Raw genomic sequence first — 14845 nt, 5'->3', positions numbered from 1 at the left:
GATGGGTAAGGAATGGTGTCCCTAGCCTCTGTTTGTCAGAGGATGGAGATGGATGGCAGGAGAGATCACTTGATCATTGCCTGTTAGGTCCACTCCCTCTGGGGCACCTGGCATTGGCCACTGTTGGTAGACAGGATACTGGGCTAGGTGGACCTTTGGTCTGACCTGGTACGGCCGTTCTTATGTTCTTATGAGAGGCTGGAAGAGGGTGTCCTGCAATGGAAAAGGGGGTTCCAGGATGGTTGAGGTTGAGAACAGCTGCTGTATTGCAAATATTTTCTTGTCTATCACTAATGCTTATGTATTTGTCATTGCTATTTGGCAAGTGGCCAAAAAAATAAATAACTAAATAAATATAAATATAAATAATACCACCTTGTATGATGCTTTTCAGCAGTAGATCTAAAAGAACTTTACAAAGTTACACTTTGTACACTTCACAATTATTGCCATTTTACAGATGGGGAGACTGAGGCAGAGAGGTGCAGTGACATGTCCAAAGTCACCCAGTGGCCAAGCAGGGAGATATTAACGTCCCAGTACAGATAAGCTGATCAAGAAATTTGTTTCATATTTTTTGGCTCCACCATAAGTAGCTGGGATTTTATGTTTTAAAGTTAGAGAGCAACAAAAGTATATAGTGCCAGGGGAGAGCAATAAAACAGCTGATCCATGCCCTGGGCTTAACCCATTTATTTCTTCGCAGGCATTGCTGTGCTTTACTTGCACCTGTATGATGTGTATGGAGACCCTTCCTACCTCCAGGTAGCAGAGGCATATGCGAAGAAGAGCTTGAATTGTCTGACAAAGCGCTCCATCACCTTCTTGTGCGGGGATGCTGGACCTTTGGCAGTGGCTGCCGTCGTGTACCATAAATTACAGGATGAGACACAGTCGGAAGCCTGCATCACTCGGTAACGTTTCGGGGTTTGGTTTCGCCCGCCTGTTCCTCAAGTTGTTGCTTTTGGATGCATGAGCTGGTGTCCAAAGCTGGCACGTAGCTTTCCCCATGCGGAACATCCCTCTTAACCTTATTAGGTTCTGCTGTAGGGCTCTGTTTGAAGGAGAGCATTCACTAACTGGACAAGAAGCATGCAACAGAATCTTCACATCCTAGAGAAATGGTTGTCATTAAGGACGTAAACCAAGCCCGGTTGACTAGCTGGCCTTTGTTACAGCCTGCTTTTCTGGATGGGGGATAGAATGGCTGTACTGTCACTGAGCAGGGATTGCCACAGCACTAGAGCTGGCCAGACAGGCTGGGGGAGCTGCACGTGGTTGGTTGGTTTTGTTATTCATGTTTCCATTTTTCAGAGTCTTAAACAAAATTGGATTTTTTGAAAACTTTACACCAGTTCTATAGTTGGTTGAAAATGGGGGAAAACTTGGAAATATTTAGTCTGGACTTCTCCCCATTATCTTTTTCTTTGGAGGGGGGTGGAGAGAAGGGGGAGATTTGGAATTTTTTTTACCAGCTCCACCGTTACAGTTAAAGGGACATTTTGTCAAGGTGAGACTTATCTTTTTCATTTTATCTTATGTCTGTTTTTAAATTGTGTTTTCATCTGTATTTTTGTTGTTCTTTTTTAAACACAAGCCGCTGTACACTACCTGAATAGGGCTAGCATGTGACAGAGAAAAAACACTTAGCAGAGGAGCAGATTTCAATTGTAAGCTTTCAAGAGTATATGACAGAAGGAGTCTTAAAATGATGAGAAATACCTTGGGGCAAACTTTCCATTTAAAGTTGACCAGTAAACAAATCTACCAGATCCTAACAACTGCAGAAACATATGCTGAATAGCCTCTGTTATCTGGCTATGAGGGTCATACAGCACAATTGTTTTAAAATGAAGCGGGGGAGGAAGGTTCAGAATTGCCTAAAGGATTTGGAAACCCAGCTCCCATTATTTTTAATTGAGATTGAGATGTTCTTCTTTTTGGTGTAAATTTAGTGCTCATGAAATATGCAGCTTGAACTAGTCTAGAGACAAAAGTCCCTTTTTTTTATTCTGGAAATATAGACATGTGATCTTAACAATATTGCATTGGTCAACATTGCATCATATTGATGAAGCTTGCTAATGTGATGTAGATATATTTGCCTACAAAAGGGACATCTGGACACCATTATTTCAAACTGTGATGTACAATTGTAGGGGGAATTAAACCCCAAATTATAACAGATCAAAACCCATGTTTCTTTATTGTAATTGTCCCTTGCTGCGGCAGTTTTGTGGCAGAGCAGAAATTCAGATTAATTCTGCACTGCCATCTAATGGCATCTGGAGGACAAAGCACTAGAAATGGGTTACTTCTGAAAGGCAAGCAGAGAAAAGAAAATGGGGTATTCAAGAAGCAATGGTTAGGGCAAACTTTCCTATTGCCTGCCCCCGGATTGTTCAGAGCAGGCCAGAGTACCCTTAAAACAGGAAAAGCTGCCTTCTACAAGAAATATTTCCATTAATCAAAAGGCAGAATGGGTTTTCAGTTTATTACTGAGCTCGCAAAGAGTTTGCTGAGTTCTGGAGTGGAAAGCTCTTAGTTTCTCCTGCGGAGAAAGGATAGCAATCACTATGCCTGTTTCTCTTTGGGTCCAGCTGGGATGCTCTCTTTAGAGGGCATTCCAGCTGTACAAAGGCTGAAGTGAGCCTCTTAGCAGAGCTTTCTCTGCAGTGGGAGACACACAAGCTTCTTTTTTTCTGGGCTGCTTGCACTTGCCCAAATGAGTTCCTGACCCCAAAATGTGCTTTATCCCCCTGAGAGGCTCTAACACTTCACGGTGGCCAGTTTTCCAACAGCCAATGAAAATCTGGACTGTATTCTTACAGACTGTGTTCCATGGTTTTCCTGCCATCGGGAGATCAGGTGTTTGCTTCTAGAGTAATTGGTGCACAGAATCCTGTCCCGCTGCCGCATTTTCCCTTCTTCCTGAAACTGTTAGTTTTCAGCAGTTAATAGATTGGTTTAGTATCCGTGGTGTCTAACTGTCAGGTACCTTTACTACCGTCCCCTGCTGGAAAATGGCATTCTGGGTACTGTCAGGGCTGCCAGGCATCTGGCACTTTGTGCGACACACCCACGATTAGCAGCCCCGCCCCTCTTGACCATATAACCTTTGATTCCCCTGTTTTCTCTGCGGTTTGGTCCCACAGATGCTGACAGGAACTGCTCTGCAGGCTTCCTCTCCTCCTCCCCTCACTACTCCAGCTAGGGGGAGCAGCTTGCAGCAGCAGTACAAACACTGGCCTAGGTGCTCCAGACCATCCCTCACCCCCCAAACTGCCCCAGGGAGCTCTTCACATGCTCCCCCAAGACCCTGCTCATGACATACCATCTACCCACCCCCTCGCCCAGTTTCCCCAAGCACCTCCATCCAGTTACAGTCCCACAGGCTCTGACATCTCCCCAGGCACTGCATCAAACCCCAGGCACTCCCATTCCACCTGCTATAGGTATCCCACCCCCTACTACAGCCTCCCAGCCCAGCCCCGCCCTTCCTGGCACTCCTTTCCTCCCACACAGCAACCAGGAGACCACACTCTAGCTGCTTCTCCCCCATCCTCCCTGGAAATAGGGTCACCAGGGGATTATGGGCAGCAGCATGAGGCAGGGAGATCTCCTGTTGCTGCCTGATTTGGGGGAGTGTGTATGGGAGACATCCTCCTGCCTCCCACTCCCACCCACATTTGCCTGCACATGCTTAGGAGGCAGGGTGAGAAGTCAGTGACTTGCTCTCACGTCTGGGAAACATCCAGGGGGGAGCAACGCAGTACTCGGTAGCCGCCTGTTGTGAGGACCTGGACCAAATCTGCCTCGAGACCCTCGCTCTCTAAATATCTCTAGTCACATTGAATCCAACACCAAGCAAAGATTTGTTGCTGCCGGGAGCCGGAACACAGCGCTCTCCATCTGATCCCAGGGGATTCTGGACAATTGGCCGTTGTGTCCTTTTAAAAAAGAATGTGCTGCCTAAGAGCAAGCGCTGACACTGTACCTTTGCTGTTCCCTCACGCGGCTGTGATGGGGAGCCCTGCACCAGTGGTTCCTCGGGGGTGCAGTTCCTGTGCCTTGTGCCTGTCAGAGTGGCAGCAAGAGGCACTGAAAGGAGCAGCCTTGAGGAAATGCAGCACCCATGCTGTCATTTTGAAAGTGACAGTGTTTTCCAGGCCGCTGACCCCGGGGATGGAAAAAAATACTACTTTCCTCTTTGCCGCTGACTTAATGCTCTGATAGGGAGGAACTTCTGACCTTGTTGGAAGAGTGGTGAGGCACCAAAATGGAGGATAATTTGCATCTTGTGCAATTGGGTCACAAAGCACCCAAGTGAAGAGTTGTCAATCGTTGCTAACGCTTGCAGGAGCGTCACCAACTTCAGCGTGCTAATCATCTGAAGAATGACGCGAGGACTTTTCAAACGATGTTGGGCTCCTTGCTCTGTGTTGCCGGTGTGTTTAAAGTCTGGTGCCGTCAGGCAATCCATACTCTCACTCCTGCGGTAGGTGAGTGCACTGAAAGAAACCTGTGGTGCTTGCACTTGGACTGACCCTGCGATTATAATTAGTTAACCCAGCCTAGATGGATGAAGAGCGACTGGCTGTTTCTTCTGCACCCCACAGAGGCTCGGTATTTCATAACCACCCCTTTCCCACTCCACTGTGCACTGTTGCCTAAGTGATTCACATTCCTTCCCCCAGTCCCCTCGCCTTCGCTCCTCATTCGGGAGATGACCCCAGCTGTTTTGGAACAGCGCGAGAGCTGTTGGGTTTTCACAGTCAAGACTTTTAAACATAAGGGGTGGCATCTTCAAAAATGGTCAGCCGGGGCTCAGCTCTGCTCCCATTTTGGTAACATCCCCTTTGACGTCTACAGAAGCAGAGTGAAACTGATGCCGATCACTTCTGGAAGTGCCTCGTGGCACAGAAGCTGAATTTCTGAAAGCACTGCTATGACATGTGATGGGGGAGCTGGGAATGGAGAAGAGGGTCATCCTCCCTTACCCACGCAGTTATCAACTTGGGTTTGACTATCAATGTTATTATCTTGATTCCAGTAACGCCTAGAGTCCCAAATTGACCCCGTGCACTAGGCGCTGTACAAATACATAATAACTGATGGCTCCTGCCCTGAAGAGCTGACTGTCTAAATAGACAAGACAAAGGCAGGATTATGTCCATTTTACAGATGAGAACTGAGGCACTGAGATTGCCCAAGGTCACATAGAGTGAGCCTGTGGTGGAACTAGGATCTGCACTCAGGTCTCCTGAGTTCCAGTCTAGTAGCCTTCAACTGGAGTTAAAGTTTGGGGGTGTTTTTGTATAGCTCATCCCTGCCAGTCTACTTCCTCACCTGAATCTTTCTTTCCAGCTTGCTTCAGCTGCACAAACTTGACCCGCGAGCACCCGATGAAATGCTCTATGGGCGCATGGGATACCTGTACGCACTGCTGTTCGTGAACAAGCATTTCGGAGTGGAAAAAATCCCTCAAAACTATATTCAGCAGGTACCCTGTCATCTCTCCAGTTGCTCTCCAATGTAGGCTGAATTAGCCTCCCGCATCCTACTCGTTTGTCCTCTGTATTTTGTCGCTTCCCACCCAGCACATCCTTGGAAGGGTGAAAATAGATGCTGGTCTAGGTAACTCTGGCATGTGTGAAAACATGACATGACACGTGTGAAGGCCACAGCATGGAACCTCCAGCTGCATGCCCCATTCTTCCTAAGGGATATTGTGCCAAATGCCCTTCCTAATCCAGTAGGATTCTGTGCCTAGAGTCGAAGAAGCCCCTGTTCCTCTCCCCCATTCACAAGCTAGGATTTCCATGTGCAGAATAACAAAGGTGCATGACTGTATTTTGCACTGTGATACCTGCTGTGCTGGCTACTGTCTGCCAGGCTGGAGGGAAGAGATTATATACCTCAAAGCTGTTGTCGCTCACCTCTGGTTTCCACCTGCAGGTCTGCGATGCAGTCGTGGCATCCGGGGAGAGCCTGGCCAAAAGGAGGAACTTCACAGCCAAGAGCCCGTTGATGTATGAGTGGTACCAGGAGTATTACATAGGGGCCGCCCATGGCCTGGCAGGAATTTATTACTACCTTATGCAGGTGAGAGACACCTGGAGAGAAAAGGCCTTCCCAGCAGTTTCACTTCTAATGCCCTCCAATTAGAACTTGAGACACCTGGGGAGCTTTCTGATTGGCTATTAGTGATGTCACACTGGTGTCAATCATGGTCAGCTGTCCATCAGATGCTCTCTTTTGTTGGGTTTAAATCCTATTTCAAAACAGCACTAAAATGCTCCAGACTCTGTTTCTCTAGGAGGCTACTACACTTCTGAGGTGGCTAGTCACTTAGAGCTAGATTCATAAAGAAACTTAAGTGTCATCATGCCTAACTTTTGGGTACCTAGAAAATCATGGGGATTCAGAGAGCCTGATTTTGGCATTTTGGCTCCCTATACAATGAAGTTACAAGCTGAATCTGGAATACATGGGATATAGAAAAGAGCAGCCAAACACCATATGCTTACAGGGAAAGTGTACCAGGGAAGTTACAGAGGAGGACATCAGACTCTGTGCAATTCTTTATCACTGGTGGCTGTATAGCAAAGGTATTGATTTTCAATTTGCACGTTAGCAATTTGGGTATGATATGATTCTTAGCTTAAAATGCTCATTCCAAGGGGCTCAGAGCTGCCAACTTAAAAGAGAACTCTGTCTATATAGTTTTTGGCCAATGCGGTGCAATTAGAGGAGGACACAGAGGATCCACTCCTGCTTTCAGTGAGGTCAATGGTGAAGTTGCTCCCTTAGTTTTAAACTCATTGTTACCCTTGAACCTGTTTACATGGTCTGTGTACAAATAAGAATTGAGATCTTCAAGTTGGGCTGGCCTTGCAGCTCACTATGGGGTGGTGGTGCTCTGCATGGGTGACGTGATTTGCTAGGTCTTGGTGTCTGGGAATCATTCCTGATAGTTATCCTGAGTTTTTCTCTTTGCTTCATTTCATTTCATTAATCCTGATCATATCTTCTAAGCAATTCCTAACCACTTCAGATTTGTAGGATAGGCTTTTCCTTGCCTCTTAAAATCCAAAGGGATCCCCTTATTTTTCTCCCTGTAACAGTGTTCACTCACCAGTGGGTGCACCCCCTTGTGACTGGATCTGGGGATCAGCCCTTGTCGAGTCGAGCACCCCCTTCTGTTGCTCGCCTGCCCCGCAGTCCCTCTCACTCTCCGGGACTGGGAGGTGCTCTCTCTTTGTGACCCAGCCCTTCATCCAGGTGACGATATAGTTTTCCCCTTTTGGTGTATCAAAGTCTCGCCAGACCAACTGTCCAGATGCCACTTCACCAATCCTGCACCATTTCCCATTGGCTGGTGGGAAACCTGGGCCCACCCAGCAGACAAGGTCTACACACTCTCAACCCTCACTGCTCCATCCTTGGGCTTCTTCCTACTCTGCCTTCTACAGGCTTTCTTCTCCACACCTCCTCTGGGTGAACCTTTCTGTCAGGGACAGGAGCCCAGGTCTTTTGCTCTCACCAACCCCTGAGCCCCCGGGTTTCCCCCTACCCACCTTTCTGTGCCCAGAGAGCAACTGCAGACTCCCTCCCTGCAGCCCCTTTCTGCTGCAAACTTCCTGGCTTTATACCTTACCCAGCTTCTCCCCAAGCTGGGCTTCAGCAATTAGTAATTTATCAGTCAAATCTGACCCTCCCTGAGGTGCAGCCAAAAGGTTCATTTGTCCCTTCTGAGCTACTCTAACCCCTTCAGGGCTAGTATACAGTGAACACCCCCTCACACTCCCCTTGCTGGGGAACCCTCTGGAGCCAGTCACTGTTGCTGCAGAGGAAGAGGCACTAAAGGATGCCCAGGTGCACGCCCGCACCCGAGGCATTGAGCAGCCTGCCCCCACCGTTCTCCTAGCCTGTCTGTGTAGGAGGAAAGATATGAGCCGACATAGCACAGCTGAAGAAGCTGGAAGGAATCGGTAACGCCAAACTCTCTTGTCATCTTTGAAGCATAAATTGCTTATGCCTCTAAAACTAGCATTGCCAGCTGGGGGAGGGAATTGTACAGTACTTCTTTCACATTTTAACAGCCTATCTTGTCTGTCTGTTTCAGCCCGGCCTTGGCGTAAGCCAAGTGAAGTTGCATAACACAGTCAAACCCAGTGTGGATTATGTCTGCCAACTGAAGTTCCCATCAGGCAACTACCCCCCTTGTATTGATGATGCCAGAGACCTGCTTGTCCATTGGTGTCATGGGGCACCTGGCGTGATCTACATGCTCACACAGGCCTACAAGGTACAAGAGGTCCTGGGAAACAGTGACAGGAGAGCTTTACACATGGAACTTGATCTCAGAGAATCCTCTAGCCAGGAGTCTCTGTCAGGGCATGTAATATTCTAATGAAATAACCCACCAGCGCCACCATGCATGCCCACACTTACACACCAATCAAAATGCAAATTAAACTTTTAATGAATGATTTCTGAACATGTCCCAAGTGTCTTGTCCCAAGTGCCGGATGCTCTCATTGCTTGTGGAGTCAGCCATGTGTTGTATTCATTCTGTGGCATGTGACTAATGGTGACAGCTCATTGTGAGTTAAATAACGGTGACGCTGCTTCATTTATCACTTTAAAAATCTTTGACAGTAGAAGGCAAAGTCACGGTGCCATTGCTTAAGTAGGAGAGGTCACTCTCGATAGGAGCTAATTACCCAAGAAGGTGGGGGCCTGCTCCACCCTAGCGTGGATGCTGAGAGGATAATTGCACTGAGTGGAATCTCTCTCTCGTCTCCACAGGTGTTTGCTGACCAGCAGTATCTGAGTGATGCGCTGCAGTGTGCGGAAGTGATCTGGCAGTGGGGATTGCTGAAGAAAGGTTATGGGCTGTGCCATGGGACAGCTGGCAACGCTTATGCCTTCCTAATGCTGTACAACCTCACTCAAAACATGAAATACTTGTACAGGGCCTGCAAGGTGAGCGTCCATATGAGCAACAGACACAGAGGAAAGACTCCTGCCACCGGGTCATGGAAAGATTGGATGCTGACTGGGATAGCTCACCTTTTAAAAAAGTTATCCGATAGAAAATCATGGGACCATCTTTTGTTAAGGAGAGGAACTGGTCAGGCTAGTGTGGAATGTAACTAACATTCTAGAGCCAGTTACCTTGAAGGATGGTTTGATTCTACACTCTGTGTGATGGTTCTTTCCTTTGTAATCTAACTTCTAGCCTGGCAGAGATGCAGCTAGCACTAACCAGTTCATTTCACATAGACCAGTATGGTCCTTAAACAGTCACTCTCATCACTGTCCCTCAGACCAACAGCCTGCTGGGCTCTAGTCAACAGCAGTGCCTGGCAACAGCCTGTTTTCTGTTCAATTGTCATGACAAGATGGAGATCTGGAGGATGCTGGGCGGAGTGTCTGTATTTTTAATGTCCATGTCAGGTCTCCTACAAAGTTTGGACACTTTGTTCTTCCTTCCTCAGTTTGCAGAGTGGTGTTTGAGTTATGGGGAGCATGGGTGCCGGACTCCAGACACGCCCTTCTCTCTCTTTGAAGGTAATCTCTGTCCAGCCTTTTCTACATAATACGTTCTGAATCCTGAGTCTGATCTCACACCGGTGTAAATTGAGAGTAACTGCATTAAGACCCCCTAAAATCAGCGTCAGGAGAATCACACCCACTGTTTTGACCCTCTCTGAATGAGATTTTAACAGCAGTGGATAATGGCTACAACTGGAATTCCTTGTTCTGTTGCAACCCCAGCTGGGAGGGCTGGAGGCTGGCATAGCACCGAGTCCTCCTGCGCTCAGCTCTGGTACGGTTCATAACTCTCACTGGAGTAAGTCTTTATTAGGGACAGTTTAAACCTACAGTAATTGCAGGCTGCCTGCCCAGCCAACCTCTGCACTCTGTGTACTTATTATTTTGTGCAGGCCCTTTTCAGTTTGCCTCCAAAGAACAATGAAGAAATGGACAAAAAGAAGCCATAGATCTAGCCCATGATTGGGCAACAGATAGCTTTCTCAAATGCTGATACCTATGCTGCTCCATAAATCTGCCAGCAGGGGGAACCCTGGGCCAGTTCCACCGCCACCATAAATCACAGAGCCACTTACGTCCATGGAACTAGGACATAAGGTTGCCAACTTTCTAATTGTGCAAAACCAAACACCCTTGCCCTGAGGCCCCACCCCCATTCACTCCATTCCGCCCTACAGCTGTTGCTCGCTCTCCCCCACCCTTGCTCACTCACTCATTTTCACTGGACTGGGGTAGGGGCTTGAGGAAGCTCTGGCTGGGGATGCGGGCTCTGGGGTGGAGCCAGGGATGAGGGGTTTGGGGTGCAGGAGGGGGCTCCGGGCTGGGACTGAGGGGTTCGGCGTGCGAGAGGGGGATCCGACTCGGGCAGGGGGTTGGGGTGTAGGAGGAGGGTTGGGGTGCGGGCTCCAAGAGGGAGTTCGGGTGCAGGAGGGGGATCAGGCCTGGGGGTTGGGGCACAGGAGGGAGTTCAGGGTGCCTCAGGCGGCTCCCTGGAAGCAGTGGCATGTCCCTCGGCTCCTAGGTGCAGGGGCAGCCAGGCGGCTCTTCGCACTGCCTGTGTCCACAGATGCCGCCCCTACAGCACCCATTGGCCATGGTTCCCAGCCAATGGGAGCTGTGGAGCTGGTGCTCAAGGGGCGGGGGAGGGCAGCGCACGGAGCCCCCCTGGCCGTCCCTCCGCCTAGGAGCCAAGGGACATGTTGCCACTTCCACGAAGCTGGGTAGGGAGCCTGTCAGCCCCGCGTCAAACAGACTTTTAATGGCCAGGTCAGCAGCCCTGACCGGAGCTGCCAGGGTCCCTTTTTGACCAGGTGTTCCAATCGAAAACCAGATGTATTGAAAGGCCAGATGTTTAAAGGTATTTCAATGCTTACAACTGCAAATGGGCGCTTAAGGAGATTTACTTGCATCTTATTTGCATCTTAAGCACTTGTATACCTTTAAAAATCTGGCTGTAAGTGTCTACACCACTTTGGAAAAATGGGCTTAGATTCCTGAGTCAAGTAGGTGTTTTTGAAAATGACCCCTGGTTCCCTGTCTTCCATGATGCACACTCACAGACATTATTATTTACTCTAGAATAATACTGACGTGCAATGAGAATCTCCCTGTTATATGCTTCGAGAAATAACAATTTTCTTTTTTTCCTTCAGGAATGGCCGGGACAATATATTTTCTTGCTGATCTCCTGGTACCAACAAAGGCCAAGTTCCCAGCATTTGAGCTATAAAACCCTTCCCAGCAGTTCCCTGCACGATTCCCACTGCACTCCACATCCGTTGAACAAGGAGATGGAGCTTGCTTGAGTCTCTTTTCAAACTCATCTCTTGTAAAGTAAAGGCGTTCTGTTGATGGTTTCAATGCTTTTCCATATTTAAAATTTTTCTAGTGCTCTTTTTGCTTTGTTTAGATTTAAAAAAAAACGTGGTTTTTGTTATTGGTTCCTAAAGATGGGAAATGTACAGTATTTTGTTGGATATGCAAACTCAGAGCTTTGCTATTTTACGTATCTGAATTCCAGGGAGAAAGTTTTTTCTATTGAATGTAACTTTGTCCATTTAACTTTGTCATGAGTAACAGTGATAGAAGCTTAGAGTATTGTCTTTGGAAAACAAAAGATGAAATCTTATGACTATTACCTCCTGTTGGCACCTAAGTATTCTCTCTCCTAATCATGGAGTTCTAACTGAACTGCTGCTTGGGCAGTTGACTGTGATGGACTGTGGAGACGGAAGTTATTTCTTATGCCATCCTCTTGGCAGACTGCAACTGTCACAGCTATCACTGACATGCCAGAGTCCTCTCTTAATCCTCACACCTTTCTGCTTTGTAAGCAGACTGTGTTTCACTCTTTGTGCATTTTGTCAGCGACGAGAATACATAATCTATAACCTATTGTGCAGATTTCACCATATTCTGCTAAACGCTGCAGGAGAAAGCCTTCAGTCACTGAAAGTGTCAGTTCAAAAGAGTTAAGTTACTGCCAAGTGTGATCTTTCATGTTCAGTTTTGAAAAACTTTCTGCGGTCTTGACTTAAAATTATATGTAACATTGCAGTTGTTAGCCTGGTGAACCAGGCCTGGAAACAGAAGTTGTGGGAAAAGAAACCTATTTCGTTAAGTTTTGTCAGTGTTTAATCTGTTATATTTGTAGCTCTACCGGCTTCTTAATCCCTCCAACTTCTTTAATCAGCTTCCATGAACCTTAGTAACTCGGCTCGCTTGTTACTACTCATTGCAGCCTGATACATGAACAAGAATCCATCTGAAAAGTAGCTGGAAAATCTGCCCCAAATTGGTACTGATCGAATACCTTGTCCAGTCAATGGGCTAGATCCTTGTTGGCTGTAAATCGGAATTAATCCATTGATGGAGTTTCACTCACTTACACCTGCTGAGGGTCTGTCCTAGTAAACTCTTGTCCTGCTAACGAATGTGCTTGGCAAAGGAGCACGCTCCATTGGCTGCTGGAGTTCCTGAACCTGCTTCTTGGCTCTTCCATTGGCTGCTGGAGGCGACCTCTTATTCCTCAACTTGCCCCAGGCCTGAAGAAGGGTGGAAATGGTTTTGATATTTCAAGGCTGCGGACAGTGAGTAGCTAGAAACACTAATAGAGCCTAAAGACTGCATCTCGCTTAGAAAATCATCTCCAACTCACTTACGTGAACTGCCTGAGCAAGCAGCGTAAACTGTATTCTGCACAGACCCCTTTGCCATTGCAAGCAGTGCTTTCATTGACTTTCTCACTACAGGTTTCAGCATTGATTGTGTGGACAGCTAATTAGAAAAATTGGAAACACAGTGCAGCTAATTTGCTGTTCGCTGGGTGTCCCTGTTGAAAGCATCAAGCTCATTTGGACTAGCTAAGCCTCTCACTGCTGTGTTTCTGAGCTTTTAACACTGCGGTGAATAACCCAGAGGGAAAAAAAAAAAGTGACCTCCAGGATTTGAGTAATTGAATAGTTCTGGGGAAGTCCTATAGATGAAGCCTACTGTAAGTTAACTTGAATCTTGCCTGTAGTGACAACTGATTTGAGACCCCTGTCTTGGTTTTTTGGATTTCTGTTAAACATAATTCCTATTAAAGAAAAAGTTCATGCAGTCTGTTGCACAGAATATTCCAGCAGCATATATGCTACTGTGCTTGTACATGTACTACTTGAAAAGCGCAGGGGACATGATGTACAAGTCTTAGGTTGAAAGCTGTTTAATAAAATGCTGAAACAAACAAGGTGTAGGTCCTTTTTTCTTAATCCTGTTCACTGATAATGCCCCATAATTGTATCTTGAGAGGGCAGCGTATGCCAGCAGCTGCTGGGACTCTTACTTTGGTGGGCGCAGTCAGAAAGACCCAAATGGAACCTGTTTGTAGCATGCTGCAGACATGGTATGAATGCCTGCTAAGAGAAGTCCACCTGTGGCTTCACAGAAGTGTGTGAATTTGTCAGTTTTGCCGGCTAAATCCCATCGCCGTGGCGCTCTGGTCACAGCCATCAAACGTTGTCTTTATTGCGAGCCTCTGAATACAGCATTTCCAGCACTCACAATTATCTCGCGTCTCGTTTCCTTAAAGCCCCAGCTCCTGTAGCTGAGAGATCTCAGGTTTCATTTTGAAAAGTTTCTAGCCCTTGTGGTTTGTCAAAAAGCCTGAAAACATGACTTGAGTTTGACCTAAGGGCTCAGAAAACAAATAAAAAAGGAACCTAAAACTTATGTTGTGAATCTCACGGTTTCAGCGCTACTGTCCTGATTTGCTAGGGGGAGGAGAAGGTGTCTGACTCATTTTTGAACATTTGGGGTGGTCAACACTGTGACCGTAACAGCGCTGGTTTGTAGATACAGCACCCACATGGACCTGCGTACCAGTCCCCATCACTGCCACTGGGGGCCCAACTACAGCTGACAAGAGATTAGCATGGCTGAGCTACAACTCCTCTTTCCCCAGTTTAGTTTGGCTTGCTCCAGTAACCATAAGGCCCATTGCTGGTTGTTGCTTTTTGCAATCTAATCTGGAGAAAACAAAAGCCGAGTAGTTCGTCCTTTTTCCTGGGTGATAAATAATGTTCTGGGGCTTTGTTTTGCTTACCTCTTATCCAGCCTGGCCTTTTCTGTCCTGTTTGTGAAGGGGGAATGGAACTGCTCTCACTCTGTCTCTTGAGCATCTCCTACCCTGCCCCCGCCAAATAAAACATGGGTTTTATTTTATCCTTAAGACAACGCTCTCATTTCAGCTCTGTGTATTCTGTACCCCCTGTGGCTTTCACATAAAATCCAGGCCTGAACTAGTCTTTATTCTGGCAAAACTCCCTAAGCAGCATTGGTTTTTACAGACTGGGTGTGCTCTATTAAAGGGGCTCCATCCATTTGAATAGCCTGTTCCCATTCTAGTTTAAAGTAGTGCTGTTGCTGTCAAGTGATTAAAAAAATTAACTGCAATTAATCGCACAGTTAATAATAGAATACCATTTATTTAAATAGGTTTGGATGTTTTCTACATTTTCAAATATACTGATTTCAATTACAACACTGAATACAAAGCGTACAGTGCTCACTTTATATTTATTTTTGATTACAAATATTTGCACTGTAAAAAAAAAAAAATAGTATTTTTCAATTCACCTAATACAAGTACTGTAGTGCAATCTCTTTATCATGAAAGTTGAACTTACAAATGTAGAATTATGTACAAAAAAACTGCATTCGATATAAAATTTTAGAGCCTGCAAGTCCACTCAGTCCTACTTCTTGTTAAGCCACTCGCTGAGATAAACAAGTTTGTTTA

The 14845-nt window shown here is 46.7% G+C and overlaps 1 protein-coding gene across 1 annotated transcript in view; it reads left to right on the top strand.

The window, feature by feature from the left end:
* The window catches only part of LANCL1 (LanC like 1), a 29836-nt gene extending 16545 nt beyond the window's left edge, over positions 1-13291 (top strand). Inside the window, exons 4-10 of the mRNA XM_034785730.1 lie at positions 707-914; positions 5368-5503; positions 5959-6105; positions 8129-8311; positions 8815-8991; positions 9507-9579; positions 11217-13291. Of these exons, the coding sequence (XP_034641621.1) occupies positions 707-914; positions 5368-5503; positions 5959-6105; positions 8129-8311; positions 8815-8991; positions 9507-9579; positions 11217-11293 (1001 nt within the window). The 3' untranslated portion in view covers positions 11294-13291. The remainder of the gene's footprint in view (positions 1-706; positions 915-5367; positions 5504-5958; positions 6106-8128; positions 8312-8814; positions 8992-9506; positions 9580-11216) is intronic.
* The last annotated feature ends 1554 nt before the right edge of the window (positions 13292-14845 follow it).

This window comes from Trachemys scripta, chromosome 11 (assembly GCF_013100865.1).
Source record: "Trachemys scripta elegans isolate TJP31775 chromosome 11, CAS_Tse_1.0, whole genome shotgun sequence".
Lineage (NCBI taxonomy): Eukaryota > Metazoa > Chordata > Testudines > Emydidae > Trachemys > Trachemys scripta.
Note: the sequence above shows the minus strand (reverse complement) of the source record. Positions and strands in the feature narration are given on the sequence as shown.